The sequence below is a fragment of the Pseudophryne corroboree genome, chromosome 1 (genome assembly GCF_028390025.1).
Source record: "Pseudophryne corroboree isolate aPseCor3 chromosome 1, aPseCor3.hap2, whole genome shotgun sequence".
In the NCBI taxonomy this organism is placed as follows: domain Eukaryota; kingdom Metazoa; phylum Chordata; class Amphibia; order Anura; family Myobatrachidae; genus Pseudophryne; species Pseudophryne corroboree.
In genome coordinates, this window is record NC_086444.1 from 674,997,141 (window position 1) to 675,022,083 (window position 24,943).

Sequence of the window (24,943 nt, forward strand, 5' to 3'; positions counted from 1 at the left end):
GAATGTGCCTCCTTATTGTGGATACAGCTCTCTCTCCCAATACACGACAGTGTTAATAAGAGCATTTAGGAGAAGAACAGGACCGTGTCAACAGCCAAGGAGGAGCGCGCCTCAGTTCCTTATCCCAAAGGAAGGGGCGATGTACAGGGATGGACTGGAGACTCCGTCCGGCCCTGGTATTCATGAGCGCGCATGCGCACGAGAAAGGGGGCATGCGCGCCATGTAAAGGGCATGCGGACACTGCAAATGGGGGCCTGTCATGAGTCAGGGGGCTTGGACTCACAGCACGCCCCCATATTGCTTAGCAACAGGGCACGTCTTGCAGCAGCGGCGGCAGCTGGGGACAAACCAGAGAGACAGGAGCTGCGCTAAGCGCAGCATTCCCGGCTCTTTGTGGACCGGATCGGCCCACCAGACCATCGGCCCTTCTGGCATGTGCCAGAAGTGCCAGATGGGCAGTCTGGCACTGGTGATATATATGCTCACCGATCATTTCATCTCATTGCAAAATTAAGAACTGAGTACTAATTTACTAATACTGAGTATTAATAGATATGGGGAATTGTGGCAAAGCTCCTAAAATGGCAGTTTTCTGAGGTTAGACCAGATTTTGCTGTTAGTACATCTCACCCTTAGATAGCAAATTTAAGGACATCACAAATAAAGGAATTACAGTTTGAAAAATGACAGTTATGAGCTGATTGGCTGGTGTATTATCACCTTCCACTTATCACTGCTTTATCACTTCTCCAGGCTTAATACATCTACCCCTAAATTTCAAACACAGTGGTACAGACACTTTATACTGTAAATGCATGTCATGCAATATATGGTTAAACCAGTTAAAGATTATTGTTTGCTAAATAATAGTTCTAAATTAGTATTTATTACATTAATAGATGTAAATTACTATTTATTACATTAATAGATGTAAATTACTATTTATTACATAAATTAGTAATGATTTTAATAGAGAACATGAGACATTCATTACTCCCACTGGTATGCTTTTGTCACATACATCTAACATTTGCTTTAGCTAATGATATCAAGATCACAACGCAAAGCATAGCGGATACATTTTATACAGAAGCAATTATTTTCAGTGCATTTTGCATAGCAAACATATATTCAACCTCTCAAATGTTAAAATCAATGAATAAATTCATTTAGTGTTCAAAGACAAAGGGTGTGGATCAAAACTATCTGCAAACTAATTATTTTCTAGGGCAATGTATTTTAATGTATCTTACCCACATCAAGAATGTCCAGGGTTATTATGTCAGAGGTTGTGGATCCCAGTCTGTTTGAAGCCTCTACCCAAATTTCATAGGGTGTAAAAAGAGCAAGATCCTTAGGAATGTGGCAGGAATACTGTCCCATGGTATGATATTCTACACATGTATTATCTCTGCCATACCACCTGGAAAATGTACAAGTCATCTATTACTTCTTATTCATTCATTGTTGAAAAACTGAGTCTACGGTAATTGAAAACATTTATTTCATTCTCAAAACATAATTTTTAAAATACAGATGTGTTCTCATATACCTAGCATCTTTACGTTATACAGTGCGAGGGGAAGCGTAAGGTATAATATTGTGCAGGTTAAACCCCAAGGTTGAAGGAGTAGTGTCTCTTGAAAATTTATAATTACAGTCAGAGGTGGATCGGCCATAGGGCCTACAGGGAAGATTCCCGGTGGGCCGACGCACCCGTGGTGCCTGTTTTGTTTGAGGACATGTGGTTCTATTTATAGACATAATGAATAAGATGCCAACAATTTGCATATATGAAAATTACTTTGCCACTTAGCCTGTGATTGCAGATGATCTAGTGTATGCTCTGTCTGCCTGCTTGGCTGACATATAAAATTGAGTGAATAGTAATTGGGATATGGTTGGTGTAATAAGCAAGAAAATATATCTTAAAGAATGATATAGTTTCCTAAATTCTAAAGGTGTATCATATAATGTGCATATAACATTTAATTTTATTTCCTTTTAACTTCCCCCTTGATGCTGGACATGCCCACTATCTGCAAAGTATTGGGGGGAGGGTGCTGCTGCCATGGCCCATGGCTAGACCTTACACCTCTGGTGCTGCCAAGTGGGGCCACTAGTACAAATATTTCCAGGGCCGCTTTTTGTTCCCAATCCGCCCCTGATTACAGTCACTCTTTTCGGCTGGAATCTGTGGAATGTCTATTTAAATCTAGCTTATAGGGTTTCTAGGGGTGTCTTTTTATATGTTACATTAGTCCCTGTTCCTTGTTAACAGTCTCTCTTGCTTTTGGAATCCTCTCCCTCCCAACCCTATTTGAGTGTGTTCATGTTTTCTTGTTGTGGCAGAAAGAATTAAAATATATAAGTTAATTGGTTATGTGTTATAGCTGGGTGCTCTCTCTTTTATTTGCCAATTGCCCAATGGTCTCTTCCAGTGGGATGGTGTCAATATACCGCGTGTCGAGATCCTGGCGTTACAGTATACCGATGACGCCGGAATTCCGACAGGCAGCAGAATGACGGCGGTTGGAATCCCCACTGCAGCCTGGTATTTCCACTTGGGTGGTGGGTCCACGCCACCACCCAAGTGGGAATATAACCTGTGCAAAGCTTGCCACTGGGCCTCGCTGACGGAATGCCGCTGTTGGTATAGTGACAGCCAGCATCCTGTCTGCTGGTCTCCCGTACGTATTCCCTTCCAGGAAATGACAGCCCATCCAGGCGTGTTTTTCCGGAGAGGTAAACACCAATGACTGATTTGCATACAGGTTTTTGTTTGTCATGTTATCCATTTTCTATGTCCGCCACCATACTAATTTTATTTATCAATCCATTATAAAAAAAAAATGTAACAAACATTTGACCAAAATTTAATCCCATCTCCTGTTCTCTGGTGTTTTTATTTTTAGATAACTATTTAGAGTTGTTTTAAGTCTTGAAGGTAAACTGTGGATATCAACCGTTAGGGAGAGTAATGCCTGGTGTGACTGAGAAGCTCCAATACTGGTAGCTTAACAAGTATTTCAGTAAATACTGTGTTTTAGTGGAAACGTAGCTCCATATAAAGTCATCACAGTGTACCAGAGACAGCAGTTTGCAACTTTTATCATAAAGGAATTAGTACCCCCTCACAGCCTGATACTGCCGCCACCATGCTTCAATTGTAGGGATAGTATTGACCTGGTGATGAGCGGTGCCTGTTTTTTTCGGAACATGACGCCTTATATTCACATCAAAGAGTTCAATCTTTGTCTCATCAGACCAGAGAATTTTTTTTTCTCATGGTCTGAGAGTCCTTCAATGCATTTTGGCAAACTCCAGGCAGGTTGCCATGTGCTTTTTACTAAGGAGTGGCTTCCGTCTGGCCACTCTACCATACAAGCCTGATTGGTGAATTGCTGCAGAGATGGTTGTCCTTCTGGAAGGTTCTCCTCTCTCCACAGAGGAATGTTGTAGCTCTGGCAGAGTGACTATTGGGTTCCATGTCACCTCCCTCACTAGGGCCCTTCTTCCCCGATCGCTTAGTTGGCCAGCTGGGTTCACTACGGTATGCCAGCGGTCGGGCTCCCGGTGACCAGCATACCGGCGCCGAGAGGCCGACCGCCGGCTTACCGAGAGTGTGGCGAGCGCAAATGAGCCCCTTGCGGGCTCGCTGCGCTTGCCACACTATTTTATTCTCCCTCCAGGGGGGTCGTGGACCCCCACGAGGGAGAATAAGTGTCGGTATGCTGGCTGTCGGGATCCCAGCGCCGGTATACTGTGCGCCGGGATCCCGTCAGTCGGCATACTGAAGACCACCCGGCCAGCCAGCTCTAGGAAGAATCCTGGTAGTTCCGAAATTCTACCATTTATGGATGATGGGGGCCACTGTGCTCATTGGGACCTTCAAAGCAGCAGATATTTTTCTGTACCCTTCCCCAGATTTGTGCCTTGAGACAATTCTGTTTCGGAGGTCTACAGACAATTCCTTTGACTTCATGCTTGGTTTGTGCACTGTCAAGTGTGGGACCTTATATAGACAGGTGTGTGCCTTTCCAAATCATGTGCAATCAACTGGATTCACCACAGGTGGACTCCAATGAAGCTGTAGGAACATCTCAAGGATGATCAGTGGAAACAGGATGCACCTGAGCTCAATTTTGAGCTTCATGGCAAAGGCTGTGAATACTGATGTACATGTGATTTCTTAGTTTTTTTATTTTCAATAAATGTGCAAAAAACCAAAAACACTTTTTTCACGTTGTCATTATGGGGTATTGGGCCTAATTCTGAGTTGATCGCAGCAGCAATTTTGTTAGCAGTTGGGCAAAACCATGTGCACTGCAGGAGGGCAGATATAACATGTGCAGAGAGAGTTAGATTTGGGTGGGGTGTGTTCAAACTGAAATCTAAATTGCAGTGTAAAAATAAAGCAGCCAGTATTTACCCTGCACAGAAACGAAATAACCCACCCAAATCTAACTCTCTCTGCAAATGTTATATCTGCCTCCCCTGCAGTGAACATGGTTTTACCCAATTGCTAACAAACTTGCTGCTGCGATCAACTCAGAATTACCCCCATTGTGTGTAGAATTTTGAGGGGAAAAGGGAATTTATTCCATTTTGGAAAAAGGATGTAACATAAAAAATGTGGAAAAAGTGAAGCACTGTGAATACTTTCCAGATGCACTGTAGTTTTTAGCAGTGCGAATAAGATGCAACATTTAACTTTCATTTTAAATTTCATAAGATTTGCTGGTTGAATTTAACCTACCCCAGCCATACAATAAAGCAGAATGAACTGATTGTGTTGTTCCAGCTCTGTTTGTGTACTATAAAGTCTGTAAAAATAATCAGAGCATGAAAGGTTTTCCTCCAAACAGGGGAACAAAAACACAAATTATAAAGTGGTCTCACTAGAACTTCGTTTAGCTGAAAAATGGCCACCAAATCTTGATTTGTGCTGAATTTCAACCTGATAACTCTTACCTCTACTTGAATAAACTACAAAGTAGTAAATCTGAGATCTGAGAGAGCTACAGAACACAAAGGGGATGGATCACTATAGAAATTATGCGGCTTTCTCTGTTATGAGCATTTTCCATCTGGTCACCAACACACTGTTTAGGTTTTCATTTAAAAAATACAACGATTTTATATACAGTAATACCTGAGTTTGTACTTCAAAGTGTAGTTAGTGTGTAGGTAGGTTTCTCCTTCGCTTCCAGGAACCCACTTGCAGGTTAAATCTTTCATGTTCTTTGACCAGCATGTAATATTGGTTGGTTTTTCCGGTGGCACTAAACCATAGTGATAAAAAGTGCAATATGTTAGAAAGCAAAACTTATTTCCAGAAAAACTGTATAATTTTGATTTCAAAGGATATTATTCCCATGCGGCTTGTTTTATTTATTTTTTTACTTGGTTAGGCAAGCTTTTTCTGAGGCAAACAAATGCAGCTGTCTCTGAAGCAGGCTGCAGGAACAATACTATATACAGTAGGAAAGTATCGTGAACATGTTACTTTTATCACTAAGGGGCCTATGTATTAATATTTGTGTCACTGCTGGGACCCATAGGGACAGTAGTAGTGATAACTACTCTCCCTGCGAGTTTTGGCATTTTGGAAGCGTTTTTCATGTATGTGAAAGATTTCTCGGGGAAATCTGACTTTGTACATGCACACAGTGTCAGTTTCTGGAATCAGAGCTGAAGCTGGACGAAGGCTGCCAGAGAGCGATTGGTAGATCTCTCTCCTGCTACCATGCCTGCATATGCTTAAAGAAGTTTACACATGAAGATGGTTTTCAGGGTTTAGTGCATACAGTAGGGATCATTTTGTAATCCCCATTGATAATTATGGGAACTGCGATCTGTAGTGGTAATTAGCTTTCTGCAAGAGATTCATGTGAAATATCCAGCATTATGCATTATTATACTGTAGCAACAAAAGTGCTTGATAAATAAGCCCTGACATAACTTTTAGATTGTTGCATTCTGTTATATTGAAGTGGCAATGTTTGTGCCTCATAGTATTTACTATACAAACAGTAATTCCTATATTGCTGTGTTTTAGTTCTGAAGGGTCTATTTATTAAAGTGGAATTTGGAACAAAGGCCTGCCCCTGCGAGTTCTGAGTAGTGGCTTACAGCTCTCTCAACTATGTGATCTTTGTCTGCCGGCAAGCTCAGCTGAAAGGAGGAACCTATGAAGCAAGGCATTATGGGTACTACAGTAGGAAGAGATGAGTCCCTGAGTCCACAGCCTGCCAAGAGCCAACAGCACAGATTGAAGGTACTGAAGGGGGAATCACACATAACGCCATCTAGAAATGGCATTACAGTATGTTTGTTTCAAAACAAGAGCTAAACGTCTCTTCTTCACTGTGTATAATTATTGTCAGATAAATCCCCATAAAATCCTATGAGGGTTACAGTTTGTTCAGTGACCAATGAAAAATCTGAGAATTCAGTGATTTCTCCAGGCTGTTTACTCCACTGAAATATGGTGAAACTTTAAATATCGCATTCTCCTGCTATTATGTTGGATTAATATATTTATTTACTACTTAGACCAGTGGTTCCCAAAATTTCTTGAATGACTGCGCCCTAGAGTATCAGCATTGTTTTCATGGCACCCCAGGATAAAAGTTTTTTATTGATAAATTTGGAAAATAAAATATTAAATTAAGTAAATTGTGTCTATCTGTCATAGGTTCAGTTACAGTATGTGGTGGTGTACAGTTGTGCTTCTGATTGTGCACATATTTTATGATTGGCAGTCACAAGCGCTGGTTTTGCCTATCACTTTAGCCATAAATTATTTGATTTAATCCTGTAACACCAACTCAAGAACCCCTGCCAGAGCCTTTTAGCACCTGAGGGTCCCTAGGCACACAGTTTGGGAACCACAGATGTAGTTGTACCGTATCTATTTCTGCTTTAGGTTACAGAATAGATACTGGGGCCGGTAAACAAATGCATAAATAAAATATACTGGACATTATTACACATGAAGAATTTAATATAAGTGTGGTTGAAACATAAGAGAATTTAACAATAAATTTACAAACTTTATCCATGCACACATCATCTGCCACTGACAAATATTATTAATGGAATGTGTATATTGCAATTTTTATGATTGCACAGAATTCTGCCTGTCTTTCTGAGATCCAAAACAATTGGCCTAGTCTGCCTAATGATTGCTTAAGGCAATTTAAAGGTTTTTTTAGTGTTTCATTCTGTGGAACAAAATCTGCTTTTAATGGAGTCTGCAATGTCTATATTGCCAGTATATCTAGACGAGGCCAACTTGAGACTTGTTTTAACTTATACAAAACTAAATGATGAAATTACTTCTTCCAGTTCCTGCTCATTTAAAATATGTTTTGTTAGTCAAGAGAATTGCAAATAACAACTTAATGGAAAATACTTCAAATGACCAATGTTTATTCAATGAACTAAACTCAGTAAGTTAGTAAAATGTCACAAATTGCCACAAACATTTTTCAGCATGCAGTGGGTAATAGATCAGTTTTCAATTTCTTTGTTTTCTATGGCATACCTCCTAACTGTCCTAATACCAGCGGGACAGTCCCATTGGACACTGTGCCGGGGCCCCAACCGCGGGCTGCAGTGTCCCACAGGTGGGTGGGGCAGTTGGGAGAGCCTGTGATCACCACTGCTCTGCTCTGCAAAGCAGCGGTTGTTCGCTGTATAGATGCTGTGCATCTGCACATGGTATCTATACAGAGCAGGGAGGTATGCCAGGGGCTGGCCAGCTGCTCAGGGAGAGCTGGGTACACCCCCAAAAAGGCCTGTGAAGCCATTCCTCTTTTAAAATAGATCACGCCGCTCTCGACAGAGGCCATACCTCTTTTTCAGATGGGAGCGCATTCGGTGCACAAGGGTACCAACTCCGTGGGACATAAAGTTAGGAGGTATGAATTAAGGTGATCCATTGACCATCATAAACATAATTATTAACAGTAGTTATCATTATATTATATTAAGGATTAAAGTTCGCTATGCTAAACTGAATTCTCCTGTCCACTCTCAGATAACAATTAATGGATAGCTGAGCAATGGTGATATCAACAGATTTTAACAGCAATTCAAGTTATATAGGTTGAGTCTCCCATATCCAGAATGCTTAGGACCAGAAGTCGGATTTTGGGATATTTCAGATTTTTAGAATTCCTGATATGGAAGACTCAACCTGTACCTACATAATGATATAGAATAATAAACAAAACGTAAAACATTAAAACTATAGTTTAGTTTGTTTCATACAGTAGATAGAATATATGTATTGAAACACATTCAGGCAGCAATTGAATCCTCTGAGAAAGTCTTACTCTTATTAACTTATTTATTAACAGTTTCTTATACAACATATTCATACGTAATAACAGACAGACATAGAGGTAAGAAGTAGAGATGAGCGGGTTCGGTTTCTTTGAATCCGAACCCGCACGAACTTCACTTTTTTTTTCACGGGTCCGAGCGACTCGGATCTTCCCGCCTTGCTCGGTTAACCCGAGCGCGCCCGAACGTCATCATGACGCTGTCGGATTCTCGCGAGACTCGGATTCTATATAAGGAGCCGCGCGTCGCCGCCATTTTCACACGTGCATTGAGATTGATAGGGAGAGGACGTGGCTGGCGTCCTCTCCATTAGAATAGATTAGAAGAGAGAGAGAGAGATTGTGCAGACAGAGTTTACCACAGTGACCAGTGCAGTTGTTGTTAAGTTAACTTTTATTTAATATATCCGTTCTCTGCTATATCCGTTCTCTGCCTGAAAAAAACGATACACAGCAGTCACACAGTGTGACTCAGTCTGTGTGCACTCAGCTCAGCCCAGTGTGCTGCACATCAATGTATAAAAGCTTATAATAATTGTGGGGGAGACTGGGGAGCACTGCAGGTTGTTATAGCAGGAGCCAGGAGTACATAATATTATATTAATTTAAAATTAAACAGTGCACACTTTTGCTGCAGGAGTGCCACTGCCAGTGTGACTAGTGGTGACCAGTGCCTGACCACCAGTATAGTAGTATATTGTTGTATACTATCTCTTTATCAACCAGTCTATATTAGCAGCAGACACAGTACAGTGCGGTAGTTCACGGCTGTGGCTACCTCTGTGTCGGCAGTCGGCACTCGGCAGGCAGTCCGTCCATCCATAATTGTATAATTATATACCACCTAACCGTGGTATTTTTTTTTCTTTCTTTATACCGTCGTCATAGTCATACTAGTTGTTACGAGTATACTACTATCTCTTTATCAACCAGTGTACAGTGCGGTAGTTCACGGCTGTGGCTACCTCTGTGTCGGCAGTCGGCAGGCAGTCCGTCCATCCATAATTGTATTATTATAATATATACCACCTAACCGTGGTTTTTTTTTTCATTCTTTATACCGTCATAGTGTCATACTAGTTGTTACGAGTATACTACTATCTCTTTATCAACCAGTGTACAGTGCGGTAGTTCACGGCTGTGGCTACCTCTGTGTCGGCAGTCGGCAGGCAGTCCGTCCATCCATAATTGTATTATAATATATACCACCTAACCGTGGTTTTTTTTTCATTCTTTATACCGTCATAGTGTCATACTAGTTGTTACGAGTATACTACTATCTCTTTATCAACCAGTGTACAGTGCGGTAGTTCACGGCTGTGGCTACCTCTGTGTCGGCAGTCGGCAGGCAGTCCGTCCATCCATAATTGTATTATAATATATACCACCTAACCGTGGTTTTTTTTTCATTCTTTATACCGTCATAGTCAGTCATACTAGTTGTTACGAGTATACTACTATCTCTTTATCAACCAGTGTACAGTGCGGTAGTTCACGGCTGTGGCTACCTCTGTGTCGGCACTCGGCAGGCAGTCCGTCCATCCATAATTGTATTATAATATATACCACCTAACCGTGGTTTTTTTTTCATTCTTTATACCGTCATAGTGTCATACTAGTTGTTACGAGTATACTACTATCTCTTTATCAACCAGTGTACAGTGCGGTAGTTCACGGCTGTGGCTACCTCTGTGTCGGCAGTCGGCAGGCAGTCCGTCCATCCATAATTGTATTATAATATATACCACCTAACCGTGGTTTTTTTTTCATTCTTTATACCGTCATAGTGTCATACTAGTTGTTACGAGTATACTACTATCTCTTTATCAACCAGTGTACAGTGCGGTAGTTCACGGCTGTGGCTACCTCTGTGTCGGCACTCGGCAGGCAGTCCGTCCATCCATAATTGTATTACAATATATACCACCTAACCGTGGTTTTTTTATACCACCTAACCGTGGCAGTCCGTCCATAATTGTATACTAGTATCCAATCCATCCATCTCCATTGTTTACCTGAGGTGCCTTTTAGTTCTGCCTATAAAATATGGAGAACAAAAAAGTTGAGGTTCCAAAATTAGGGAAAGATCAAGATCCACTTCCACCTCGTGCTGAAGCTGCTGCCACTAGTCATGGCCGAGACGATGAAATGCCAGCAACGTCGTCTGCCAAGGCCGATGCCCAATGTCATAGTACAGAGCATGTCAAATCCAAAACACCAAATATCAGAAAAAAAAGGACTCCAAAACCTAAAATAAAATTGTCGGAGGAGAAGCGTAAACTTGCCAATATGCCATTTACCACACGGAGTGGCAAGGAACGGCTGAGGCCCTGGCCTATGTTCATGGCTAGTGGTTCAGCTTCACATGAGGATGGAAGCACTCAGCCTCTCGCTAGAAAACTGAAAAGACTCAAGCTGGCAAAAGCACCGCAAAGAACTGTGCGTTCTTTGAAATCCCAAATCCACAAGGAGAGTCCAATTGTGTCGGTTGCGATGCCTGACCTTCCCAACACTGGACGTGAAGAGCATGCGCCTTCCACTATTTGCATGCCCCCTGCAAGTGCTGGAAGGAGCACCCGCAGTCCAGTTCCTGATAGTCAGATTGAAGATGTCAGTGTTGAAGTACACCAGGATGAGGAGGATATGGGTGTTGCTGGCGCTGGGGAGGAAATTGACCAGAAGGATTCTGATGGTGAGGTGGTTTGTTTAAGTCAGGCACCCGGGGAGACACCTGTTGTCCGTGGGAGGAATATGGCCGTTGACATGCCAGGTGAAAATACCAAAAAAATCAGCTCTTCGGTGTGGAGGTATTTCACCAGAAATGCGGACAACAGGTGTCAAGCCGTGTGTTCCCTTTGTCAAGCTGTAATAAGTAGGGGTAAGGATGTTAACCACCTCGGAACATCCTCCCTTATACGTCACCTGCAGCGCATTCATAATAAGTCAGTGACAAGTTCAAAAACTTTGGGTGACAGCGGAAGCAGTCCACTGACCAGTAAATCCCTTCCTCTTGTAACCAAGCTCACGCAAACCACCCCACCAACTCCCTCAGTGTCAATTTCCTCCTTCCCCAGGAATGCCAATAGTCCTGCAGGCCATGTCACTGGCAAGTCTGACGAGTCCTCTCCTGCCTGGGATTCCTCCGATGCATCCTTGCGTGTAACGCCTACTGCTGCTGGCGCTGCTGTTGTTGCCGCTGGGAGTCGATGGTCATCCCAGAGGGGAAGTCGTAAGCCCACTTGTACTACTTCCAGTAAGCAATTGACTGTTCAACAGTCCTTTGCGAGGAAGATGAAATATCACAGCAGTCATCCTACTGCAAAGCGGATAACTGAGTCCTTGACAACTATGTTGGTGTCAGACGTGCGTCCGGTATCCGCCGTTAGTTCACAGGGAACTAGACAATTTATTGAGGCAGTGTGCCCCCGTTACCAAATACCATCTAGGTTCCACTTCTCTAGGCAGGCGATACCGAGAATGTACACGGACGTCAGAAAAAGACTCACCAGTGTCCTAAAAAATGCAGTTGTACCCAATGTCCACTTAACCACGGACATGTGGACAAGTGGAGCAGGGCAGGGTCAGGACTATATGACTGTGACAGCCCACTGGGTAGATGTATGGACTCCCGCCGCAAGAACAGCAGCGGCGGCACCAGTAGCAGCATCTCGCAAACGCCAACTCTTTCCTAGGCAGGCTACGCTTTGTATCACCGCTTTCCAGAATACGCACACAGCTGAAAACCTCTTACGGCAACTGAGGAAGATCATCGCGGAATGGCTTACCCCAATTGGACTCTCCTGTGGATTTGTGGCATCGGACAACGCCAGCAATATTGTGTGTGCATTAAATATGGGCAAATTCCAGCACGTCCCATGTTTTGCACATACCTTGAATTTGGTGGTGCAGAATTTTTTAAAAAACGACAGGGGCGTGCAAGAGATGCTGTCGGTGGCCAGAAAAATTGCGGGACACTTTCGGCGTACAGGCACCACGTACAGAAGACTGGAGCACCACCAAAAACTACTGAACCTGCCCTGCCATCATCTGAAGCAAGAAGTGGTAACGAGGTGGAATTCAACCCTCTATATGCTTCAGAGGTTGGAGGAGCAGCAAAAGGCCATTCAAGCCTATACAATTGAGCACGATATAGGAGATGGAATGCACCTGTCTCAAGTGCAGTGGAGAATGATTTCAACGTTGTGCAAGGTTCTGATGCCCTTTGAACTTGCCACACGTGAAGTCAGTTCAGACACTGCCAGCCTGAGTCAGGTCATTCCCCTCATCAGGCTTTTGCAGAAGAAGCTGGAGGCATTGAAGAAGGAGCTAACACGGAGCGATTCCGCTAGGCATGTGGGACTTGTGGATGCAGCCCTTAATTCGCTTAACAAGGATTCACGGGTGGTCAATCTGTTGAAATCAGAGCACTACATTTTGGCCACCGTGCTCGATCCTAGATTTAAAGCCTACCTTGGATCTCTCTTTCCGGCAGACACAGGTCTGCTGGGGTTGAAAGACCTGCTGGTGACAAAATTGTCAAGTCAAGCGGAACGCGACCTGTCAACATCTCCTCCTTCACATTCTCCCGCAACTGGGGGTGCGAGGAAAAGGCTCAGAATTCCGAGCCCACCCGCTGGCGGTGATGCAGGGCAGTCTGGAGCGACTGCTGATGCTGACATCTGGTCCGGACTGAAGGACCTGACAACGATTACGGACATGTCGTCTACTGTCACTGCATATGATTCTCTCAACATTGATAGAATGGTGGAGGATTATATGAGTGACCGCATCCAAGTAGGCACGTCACACAGTCCGTACTTATACTGGCAGGAAAAAGAGGCAATTTGGAGGCCCTTGCACAAACTGGCTTTATTCTACCTAAGTTGCCCTCCCACAAGTGTGTACTCCGAAAGAGTGTTTAGTGCCGCCGCTCACCTTGTCAGCAATCGGCGTACGAGGTTACATCCAGAAAATGTGGAGAAGATGATGTTCATTAAAATGAATTATAATCAATTCCTCCGCGGAGACATTGACCAGCAGCAATTGCCTCCACAAAGTACACAGGGAGCTGAGATGGTGGATTCCAGTGGGGACGAATTGATAATCTGTGAGGAGGGGGATGTACACGGTGATATATCGGAGGGTGAAGATGAGGTGGACATCTTGCCTCTGTAGAGCCAGTTTGTGCAAGGAGAGATTAATTGCTTCTTTTTTGGGGGGGGTCCAAACCAACCCGTCATATCAGTCACAGTCGTGTGGCAGACCCTGTCACTGAAATGATGGGTTGGTTAAAGTATGCATGTCCTGTTTTGTTTATACAACATAAGGGTGGGTGGGAGGGCCCAAGGATAATTCCATCTTGCACCTCTTTTTTCTTTTCTTTTTCTTTGCATCATGTGCTGATTGGGGAGGGTTTTTTGGAAGGGACATCCTGCGTGACACTGCAGTGCCACTCCTAGATGGGCCCGGTGTTTGTGTCGGCCACTAGGGTCGCTAATCTTACTCACACAGCTACCTCATTGCGCCTCTTTTTTTCTTTGCGTCATGTGCTGTTTGGGGAGGGTTTTTTGGAAGGGACATCCTGCGTGACACTGCAGTGCCACTCCTAGATGTGCCCGGTGTTTGTGTCGGCCACTAGGGTCGCTAATCTTACTCACACAGTCAGCTACCTCATTGCGCCTCTTTTTTTCTTTGCGTCATGTGCTGTTTGGGGAGGGTTTTTTGGAAGGGCCATCCTGCGTGACACTGCAGTGCCACTCCTAGATGGGCCCGGTGTTTGTGTCGGCCACTAGGGTCGCTAATCTTACTCACACAGCTACCTCATTGCGCCTCTTTTTTTCTTTGCGTCATGTGCTGTTTGGGGAGGGTTTTTTGGAAGGGACATCCTGCGTGACACTGCAGTGCCACTCCTAGATGGGCCCGGTGTTTGTGTCGGCCACTAGGGTCGCTTATCTTACTCACACAGCGACCTCGGTGCAAATTTTAGGACTAAAAATAATATTGTGAGGTGTGAGGTATTCAGAATAGACTGAAAATGAGTGTAAATTATGGTTTTTGAGGTTAATAATACTTTGGGATCAAAATGACCCCCAAATTCTATGATTTAAGCTGTTTTTTAGTGTTTTTGGAAAAAAACACCCGAATCCAAAACACACCCGAATCCGACAAAAATAATTCGGTGAGGTTTTGCCAAAACGCGTTCGAACCCAAAACACGGCCGCGGAACCGAACCCAAAACCAAAACACAAAACCCGAAAAATTTCAGGCGCTCATCTCTAGTAAGAAGGCCCTGCCCTGCCCGCAAGCTTACAATCTAGAGGGAAATTGGCATTGATGTGGAAGGATAGGTGCTACCTATTGCATAATGGTACAGCCAGACTTCAGAGGTTCTTGGAGGGCTGTATGATACTGGACGGGATGCATGACACATCGTATTTAGAATGCAATGCATCCCATCACTCATTAAATGCATATTGGCATTTATTAAAGGACAGTTTTCCTGATGAAGGCTGTCTTTTTGGTTGTTGGAACACTCAGGTTTTTGAATTGAGAGTCCGTATGCACATGAATCGCATGACACATGCTCTGCAAGTGGTGCTGGGTTGGGATCCATTAGGATCCCTCTCAGTGGAAAATTCAAATGTGAGCCCATATGCTTCTATTGGTTAATACTAGCTAAAGACGGCAATATCCACCGGGTTTAAGTTCCAGACTGAATCGCATTCTGAAGCTTAATGCAAATACGGTAAGCACCAAACCTCCGAAAAATGGCATTTCAGAGGTTTGACTGCAAAATACTGATTGATGCATCCCACCCATTGTCACACAGCAATGTTGACCATGGGTCAGGACGATGTGAAAGTGATGAATCAGAAAATATGTGAGGGTATGTGTGGACTTTATAGAAGGGATGTAATTATATTGGAAAGCTTAAGAAGGTTATGTGGGCGATTCTGGAATTTGATAGGCTTGCCTGAAGAGGTGAGTTTTCAGGGGATGCTTGAAGGTTTGCAGACTAGAGGAGAGTCTTATTGTGCATGGGAGGGCATTCCACAGTGTGGGTGCAGCCCGGAAAAAATCCTGTAACTGTGCATGGGAGCAGGTAATACGTGTGGAAGAGAGACGCTGATCTTGTTCAGAGCGGAGAGATCGGGTTGGGTGATATTTTGAGATAAGCAAAGATATATATGTTGGTGTAGTTTGGTTAATATTCTTGTGTATAAGTAAAATAATTTTATGTAGAATACAGGTAACCAATGGAGAGACTGACAGAGCAGATCAGCAGACAATGAACGTACAGTATAGCAAGGAAGATCAGCCTTGCAGCTGCATTCAAAATGGATTACAGTCGTCTGAGTCTGTGTTTGGGAAAACCGGTAAGTAGACATCAGTAATAGATAATGAGTGCATGGATTAGATAATTTGCAGTGTAAGATAAGGTCATATTCCAGATGTGTTTTTCAGATGTATGTAACATGATTTTGAGACATGATGAATGTGGGGGAAAAAGGACAGTTCAGATTCAAGAATGACACCCAGGCAGCGAGCTTGTGGGGTAGGGTTGGTTGCTATTAGAGATGAGCGCCTGAAATTTTTCGGGTTTTGTGTTTTGGTTTTGGGTTCGGTTCCGCGGCCGTGTTTTGGGTTCGAACGCGTTTTGGCAAAACCTCACCGAATTTTTTTTGTCGGATTCGGGTGTGTTTTGGATTCGGGTGTTTTTTTCAAAAAACACTAAAAAACAGCTTAAATCATAGAATTTGGGGGTCATTTTGATCCCAAAGTATTATTAACCTCAAAAACCATAATTTACACTCATTTTCAGTCTATTCTGAATACCTCACACCTCACAATATTATTTTTAGTCCTAAAATTTGCACCGAGGTCGCTGTGTGAGTAAGATAAGCGACCCTAGTGGCCGACACAAACACCGGGCCCATCTAGGAGTGGCACTGCAGTGTCACGCAGGATGTCCCTTCCAAAAAACCCTCCCCAAACAGCACATGACGCAAAGAAAAAAAGAGGCGCAATGAGGTAGCTGTGTGAGTAAGATTAGCGACCCTAGTGGCCGACACAAACACCGGGCCCATCTAGGAGTGGCACTGCAGTGTCACGCAGGATGGCCCTTCCAAAAAACCCTCCCCAAACAGCACATGACGCAAAGAAAAAAAGAGGCGCAATGAGGTAGCTGACTGTGTGAGTAAGATTAGCGACCCTAGTGGCCGACACAAACACCGGGCACATCTAGGAGTGGCACTGCAGTGTCACGCAGGATGTCCCTTCCAAAAAACCCTCCCCAAACAGCACATGACGCAAAGAAAAAAAGAGGCGCAATGAGGTAGCTGTGTGAGTAAGATTAGCGACCCTAGTGGCCGACACAAACACCGGGCCCATCTAGGAGTGGCACTGCAGTGTCACGCAGGGTGTCCCTTCCAAAAAACCCACCCCAATCAGCACATGATGCAAAGAAAAAGAAAAGAAAAAAGAGGTGCAAGATGGAATTATCCTTGGGCCCTCCCACCCACCCTTATGTTGTATAAACAAAACAGGACATGCACACTTTAACCAACCCATCATTTCAGTGACAGGGTCTGCCACACGACTGTGACTGATATGACGGGTTGGTTTGGACCCCCCCCCAAAAAAGAAGCAATTAATCTCTCCTTGCACAAACTGGCTCTACAGAGGCAAGATGTCCACCTCATCTTCACCCTCCGATATATCACCGTGTACATCCCCCTCCTCACAGATTATCAATTCGTCCCCACTGGAATCCACCATCTCAGCTCCCTGTGTACTTTGTGGAGGCAATTGCTGCTGGTCAATGTCTCCGCGGAGGAATTGATTATAATTCATTTTAATGAACATCATCTTCTCCACATTTTCTGGATGTAACCTCGTACGCCGATTGCTGACAAGGTGAGCGGCGGCACTAAACACTCTTTCGGAGTACACACTTGTGGGAGGGCAACTTAGGTAGAATAAAGCCAGTTTGTGCAAGGGCCTCCAAATTGCCTCTTTTTCCTGCCAGTATAAGTACGGACTGTGTGACGTGCCTACTTGGATGCGGTCACTCATATAATCCTCCACCATTCTATCAATGTTGAGAGAATCATATGCAGTGACAGTAGACGACATGTCCGTAATCGTTGTCAGGTCCTTCAGTCCGGACCAGATGTCAGCATCAGCAGTCGCTCCAGACTGCCCTGCATCACCGCCAGCGGGTGGGCTCGGAATTCTGAGCCTTTTCCTCGCACCCCCAGTTGCGGGAGAATGTGAAGGAGGAGATGTTGACAGGTCGCGTTCCGCTTGACTTGACAATTTTGTCACCAGCAGGTCTTTCAACCCCAGCAGACCTGTGTCTGCCGGAAAGAGAGATCCAAGGTAGGCTTTAAATCTAGGATCGAGCACGGTGGCCAAAATGTAGTGCTCTGATTTCAACAGATTGACCACCCGTGAATCCTTGTTAAGCAAATTAAGGGCTGCATCCACAAGTCCCACATGCCTAGCGGAATCGCTCCGTGTTAGCTCCTCCTTCAATGCCTCCAGCTTCTTCTGCAAAAGCCTGATGAGGGGAATGACCTGACTCAGGCTGGCAGTGTCTGAACTGACTTCACGTGTGGCAAGTTCAAAGGGCATCAGAACCTTGCACAACGTTGAAATCATTCTCCACTGCACTTGAGACAGGTGCATTCCACCTACTATATCGTGCTCAATTGTATAGGCTTGAATGGCCTTTTGCTGCTCCTCCAACCTCTGAAGCATATAGAGGGTTGAATTCCACCTCGTTACCACTTCTTGCTTCAGATGATGGCAGGGCAGGTTCAGTAGTTTTTGGTGGTGCTCCAGTTTTCTGTACGTGGTGCCTGTACGCCGAAAGTGTCCCGCAATTCTTCTGGCCACCGACAGCATCTCTTGCACGGCCCTGTCGTTTTTTAAAAAATTCTGCACCACCAAATTCAAGGTATGTGCAAAACATGGGACGTGCTGGAATTGGCCCAGATTTAATGCACACACAATATTGCTGGCGTTGTCCGATGCCACAAATCCACAGGAGAGTCCAATTGGGGTAAGCCATTCCGCGATGATCTTCCTCAGTTGCCGTAAGAGGTTTTCAGCTGTGTGCGTATTCTGGAAAGCGGTGATACAAAGCGTAGCCTGCCTAGGAAAGAGTTGGCGTTTGCGAGATGCTGCTACTGGTGCCGCCGCTGCTGTTCTTGCGGCGGGAGTCCATACATCTACCCAGTGGGCTGTCACAGTCATATAGTCCTGACCCTGCCCTGCTCCACTTGTCCACATGTCCGTGGTTAAGTGGACATTGGGTACAGCTGCATTTTTTAGGACACTGGTGACTCTTTTTCTGAGGTCTGTGTACATTTTCGGTATCGCCTGCCTAGAGAAATGGAACCTAGATGGTATTTGGTACCGGGGACACAGTACCTCCAACAAGTCTCTAGTTGGCTCTGCAGTAATGATGGATACCGGAACCACGTTTCTCACCACCCAGGATGCCAAGGCCTCAGTTATCCGCTTTGCAGTAGGATGACTGCTGTGATATTTCATCTTCCTCGCAAAGGACTGTTGAACAGTCAATTGCTTACTGGAAGTAGTACAAGTGGGCTTACGACTTCCCCTCTGGGATGACCATCGACTCCCAGCGGCAACAACAGCAGCGCCAGCAGCAGTAGGCGTTACACGCAAGGATGCATCGGAGGAATCCCAGGCAGGAGAGGACTCGTCAGACTTGCCAGTGACATGGCCTGCAGGACTATTGGCATTCCTGGGGAAGGAGGAAATTGACACTGAGGGAGTTGGTGGGGTGGTTTGCGTGAGCTTGGTTACAAGAGGAAGGGATTTACTGGTCAGTGGACTGCTTCCGCTGTCACCCAAAGTTTTTGAACTTGTCACTGACTTATTATGAATGCGCTGCAGGTGACGTATAAGGGAGGATGTTCCGAGGTGGTTAACGTCCTTACCCCTACTTATTACAGCTTGACAAAGGGAACACACGGCTTGACACCTGTTGTCCGCATTTGTGGTGAAATACCTCCACACCGAAGAGCTGATTTTTTTGGTATTTTCACCTGGCATGTCAACGGCCATATTCCTCCCACGGACAACAGGTGTCTCCCCGGGTGCCTGACTTAAACAAACCACCTCACCATCAGAATCCTCCTGGTCAATTTCCTCCCCAGCGCCAGCAACACCCATATCCTCCTCATCCTGGTGTACTTCAACACTGACATCTTCAATCTGACTATCAGGAACTGGACTGCGGGTGCTCCTTCCAGCACTTGCAGGGGGCATGCAAATAGTGGAAGGCGCATGCTCTTCACGTCCAGTGTTGGGAAGGTCAGGCATCGCAAACGACACAATTGGACTCTCCTTGTGGATTTGGGATTTCAAAGAACGCACAGTTCTTTGCGGTGCTTTTGCCAGCTTGAGTCTTTTCAGTTTTCTAGCGAGAGGCTGAGTGCTTCCATCCTCATGTGAAGCTGAACCACTAGCCATGAACATAGGCCAGGGCCTCAGCCGTTCCTTGCCACTCCGTGTGGTAAATGGCATATTGGCAAGTTTACGCTTCTCCTCCGACAATTTTATTTTAGGTTTTGGAGTCCTTTTTTTTCTGATATTTGGTGTTTTGGATTTGACATGCTCTGTACTATGACATTGGGCATCGGCCTTGGCAGACGACGTTGCTGGCATTTCATCGTCTCGGCCATGACTAGTGGCAGCAGCTTCAGCACGAGGTGGAAGTGGATCTTGATCTTTCCCTAATTTTGGAACCTCAACTTTTTTGTTCTCCATATTTTATAGGCAGAACTAAAAGGCACCTCAGGTAAACAATGGAGATGGATGGATTGGATACTAGTATACAATTATGGACGGACTGCCACGGTTAGGTGGTATAAAAAAACCACGGTTAGGTGGTATATATTATAATAATAATACAATTATGGATGGACGGACTGCCTGCCGACTGCCGACACAGAGGTAGCCACAGCCGTGAACTACCGCACTGTACACTGGTTGATAAAGAGATAGTAGTATACTCGTAACAATTAGGATGACACTATGACGGTATAAAGAATGAAAAAAAAACCACGGTTAGGTGGTAGGCATATAATAATAAATAATACAATTCTGGTCGGACGGACTGCCTGCCGTGTGCCGACACAGAGGTAGCCACAGCCGTGAACTACCGCACTGTACACTGGTTGATAAAGAGATAGTAGTATACTCGTAACAATTAGGATGACACTATGACGGTATAAAGAATGAAAAAAAAAACCACGGTTAGGTGGTAGGTATATAATAATAAATAATACAATTCTGGTCGGACGGACTGCCTGCCGTGTGCCGACACAGAGGTAGCCACAGCCGTGAACTACCGCACTGTACACTGGTTGATAAAGAGATAGTAGTATACTCGTAACAATTAGGATGACACTATGACGGTATAAAGAATGAAAAAAAAACCACGGTTAGGTGGTAGGTATATAATAATAAATAATACAATTCTGGTCGGACGGACTGCCTGCCGTGTGCCGACACAGAGGTAGCCACAGCCGTGAACTACCGCACTGTACACTGGTTGATAAAGAGATAGTAGTATACTCGTAACAATTAGGATGACACTATGACGGTATAAAGAATGAAAAAAAAAACACGGTTAGGTGGTAGGTATATAATAATAAATAATACAATTCTGGTCGGACGGACTGCCTGCCGTGTGCCGACACAGAGGTAGCCACAGCCGTGAACTACCGCACTGTACACTGGTTGATAAAGAGATAGTAGTATACTCGTAACAATTAGGATGACACTATGACGGTATAAAGAATGAAAAAAAAACCACGGTTAGGTGGTAGGTATATAATAATAAATAATACAATTCTGGTCGGACGGACTGCCTGCCGTGTGCCGACACAGAGGTAGCCACAGCCGTGAACTACCGCACTGTACACTGGTTGATAAAGAGATAGTAGTATACTCGTAACAATTAGGATGACACTATGACGGTATAAAGAATGAAAAAAAAAACCACGGTTAGGTGGTAGGTATATAATAATAAATAATACAATTCTGGTCGGACGGACTGCCTGCCGTGTGCCGACACAGAGGTAGCCACAGCCGTGAACTACCGCACTGTACACTGGTTGATAAAGAGATAGTAGTATACTCGTAACAATTAGGATGACACTATGACGGTATAAAGAATGAAAAAAAAAAACCACGGTTAGGTGGTAGGTATATAATAATAAATAATACAATTCTGGTCGGACGGACTGCCTGCCGTGTGCCGACACAGAGGTAGCCACAGCCGTGAACTACCGCACTGTACACTGGTTGATAAAGAGATAGTAGTATACTCGTAACAATTAGGATGACACTATGACGGTATAAAGAATGAAAAAAAAACCACGGTTAGGTGGTAGGTATATAATAATAAATAATACAATTCTGGTCGGACGGACTGCCTGCCGTGTGCCGACACAGAGGTAGCCACAGCCGTGAACTACCGCACTGTACACTGGTTGATAAAGAGATAGTAGTATACTCGTAACAATTAGGATGACACTATGACGGTATAAAGAATGAAAAAAAAACCACGGTTAGGTGGTAGGTATATAATAATAAATAATACAATTCTGGTCGGACGGACTGCCTGCCGTGTGCCGACACAGAGGTAGCCACAGCCGTGAACTACCGCACTGTACTGTGTCTGCTGCTAATATAGACTGGTTGATATTTAAAGAGATATTAGTAGTATACAACAATACTATACTGGTGGTCAGGCACTGGTCACCACTCCTGCAGCAAAAGTGTGCACTGTTAATTAATATAATTGTACTCCTGGCTCCTGCTAACAACCTGCAGTGCTCCCCAGTCTCCCCCACAATTAATTATAAGCTTTTAATTTATACATTGATGACTGTGCAGCACACTGGGCTGAGCTGAGTGCACACAGACTGAGTCACACTGTGTGACTGACTGTGCTGTGTATCGTTTTTTTTTTCAGGCAGAGAACGGATATAGCAGAGAGAAGTGAACGGATATATTATATTAAATAAAAGTTAACTAGCAACTGCACTGGTCACTGACTGTGGTAAACTAACTCTGTCTGCGACTCTGCACAATCTCTCTCTCTCTATCTAATCTATCTCTATTCTAATGGAGAGGACGCCAGACACGTCCTCTCCCTATCAATCTCAATGCACGAGTGAAAATGGCGGCGACGCGCGGCTCCTTATATAGAATCCGAGTCTCGCGATAGAATCCGAGCCTCGCGAGAATCCGACAGCGTCATGATGACGTTCGGGCGCGCTCGGGTTAACCGAGCAAGGCGGGAAGATCCGAGTCGCTCGGACCCGTGAAAAAAAAACATGAAGTTCGGGCGGGTTCGGATTCCGAGGAACCGAACCCGCTCATCTCTAGTTGTTATCAGGTTGGTAACTGCTATTGGCCGGTGGAAATATAATTGATTAAAAGCAGAGGGCCTAAGACTGAGCCTTGTAGTACAGTATTTAATGGACGAACACCAGATCTAGTGGTTCACAGCACCATGTAAGGGTGGTGGGGACTGGACTGCACACACTAATTTTAAACATTAGAGGTGCTACAATGCTGAGACTAGTAGTGCCACACATAAAAATAAAATGCATGACAAGTCATGGCACCAATAGACAGGGAAAGCTCCAAGTAGACAGATACATAGCAAAGAGGAAAATGAACAGTGAGAATAAATGACTACATATGTTTACAAGCAGCATGTCAACAATTTGCAAAGCACCAGGGGTGATTGAGGACAGAAATGTATTAAATAATGACAGCTATCTTTTCTGTAGTCTCGACCAAGGTAGCCCCAGGTAAAAATCCAAACAAAAGTATTGACAAGCACTGAAAAAGCCACAACTTGTTGGAAAATCTGAGTCCATCGACCTAGGAAACAATGTTATTTTAAGTAAGTTTATTTTGCTAAAATAAAATAAAACACATCTGACATACAGACACATTCCTCAGAATGAAATAATCTAACATATTACGTATGGATGTGTGATGAAAGGTTTTCTTGTGTCCTGTGGTTTTTCTAATGGTTGTAGAATGAGTTTTAATCTCCTGTCATAGCATTCTGACAAAATGGTATTTTTGCACGGTATATAGTTTGATCCATGTGGATAAAGATAGTTGTACATAGCAAGAGGTGATTTCACACTACCCCATGTCCTCATAGAAGGGTCATTACTTGTACAGCATTACACTATATCAATAAAGATATCTTAAACACGATTAGGACTATTCCCCAGACAGTAAAAGCAGCAGAGATTGAGATCTGTAAGCTGTTTTATATTTGTTCTAAACTGTTTCTAAAGGTTAACTACTTCGTTTTTTCTACTACTTTTTATAGACCGACAGATTGACAGATAAAAAGACAGAAATGCAAAAAGATAGACAGTGAATTACTGTAAGGGATAAGGATGGACCTGCACCAAAGAGTAGATAAGAAGAAGAATGTTAGAACCAACTGTATGATTAGGTAGTGGGTAAAACACCCACAAGTACTTAGTGGTTGGTGGTGCTACCACAAGGAAAAATGACAATGACATCATGGGTTGTTTTCCAAGTGAGCAAATACATGAGGTTAACCTCTTTTTTTTTTTTTTTTTTTTTGGGGGGGGGCGGGGGGGGGGGGGGGCGGGGGAGGCACTATTGTGGAAATATTTTGTAGTTAAAATGTAACCTTTATTACATATGCTCTAAAATAGAATGATGTCTACTGTCTCCCTTTAGTGTTCAATTTGTCTGTTTAAAATTATACATTCTTCTGTTATACTCAAAGGAGCCAGAATCATATAAAATGTGTCAGCCTCTACCTATTATAATATGGTGGAGGTATGACTCACCCGGTTGACAGACTGAAACTGTATTTTCAATCATACTGCCACCATATTATAATAGGTGAGGGGATGCAGTCAGTTTACCTCCAATCAAAATCCCGACACCAATTGACCGATGGTCAAAATCCCGACAAGGTCAAAATCCCGACATGGACAAAATACCGACATTTAAAATACCGACAAGGTCAAAATACTGACATGTAAAATGCTGACAGGTCAAAATACCGACATGAGTTTTTCATGATTTTTTTAATTGAAACCGACTTGTGCATACTTTACCATCCCAGTGGACCTGGAGAGGGAATATAATAGTGTGCCGAGCACAGCGAGCGCAGCGAGCCATGCGAGGGGACGCGGTACACTTTATGTCGACATACACACACACACAAAAACCGCATGTCGGTATTTTGACCTGTCGGCATTTTACATGTCGGTATTTTGACCTTGTCTGTATTTTAAATGTCGGTATTTTGTCCATGTCGGGATTTTGACCTTGTCGGGATTTTGACCATCGGTCAATTGGTGTAGGGATTTTGAACGTCAGGATTTTGATTGGAGGTATTTCATACCGATCCCTAGATGAGAGGCTGCCACATTCCATATGATTCTGGCTCCTTTGAGTATTTCATGTATATCATGTACAGTATATCATGCTCTCTTGCAAAATAAACCCTATGAAATAGTGTATTTCT

The 24,943-nt window shown here is 44.0% G+C and overlaps 1 protein-coding gene across 4 annotated transcripts in view; it reads right to left on the reverse strand.

Moving 5' to 3' along the window:
• Nucleotides 1-24,943, reverse strand: part of CRLF1 (cytokine receptor like factor 1) — a 129,151-nt gene that overhangs the window by 41,871 nt on the left and 62,337 nt on the right. For all 4 annotated transcript variants that reach the window (XM_063928873.1, XM_063928947.1, XM_063929101.1 and 1 more), the window contains exons 3-4: nucleotides 5,157-5,286; nucleotides 1,255-1,424 (exon numbers count right to left, since the gene is read on the reverse strand). In XM_063928873.1, coding sequence (XP_063784943.1) covers nucleotides 1,255-1,424; nucleotides 5,157-5,286 — 300 coding nt within the window. The remainder of the gene's footprint in view (nucleotides 1-1,254; nucleotides 1,425-5,156; nucleotides 5,287-24,943) is intronic.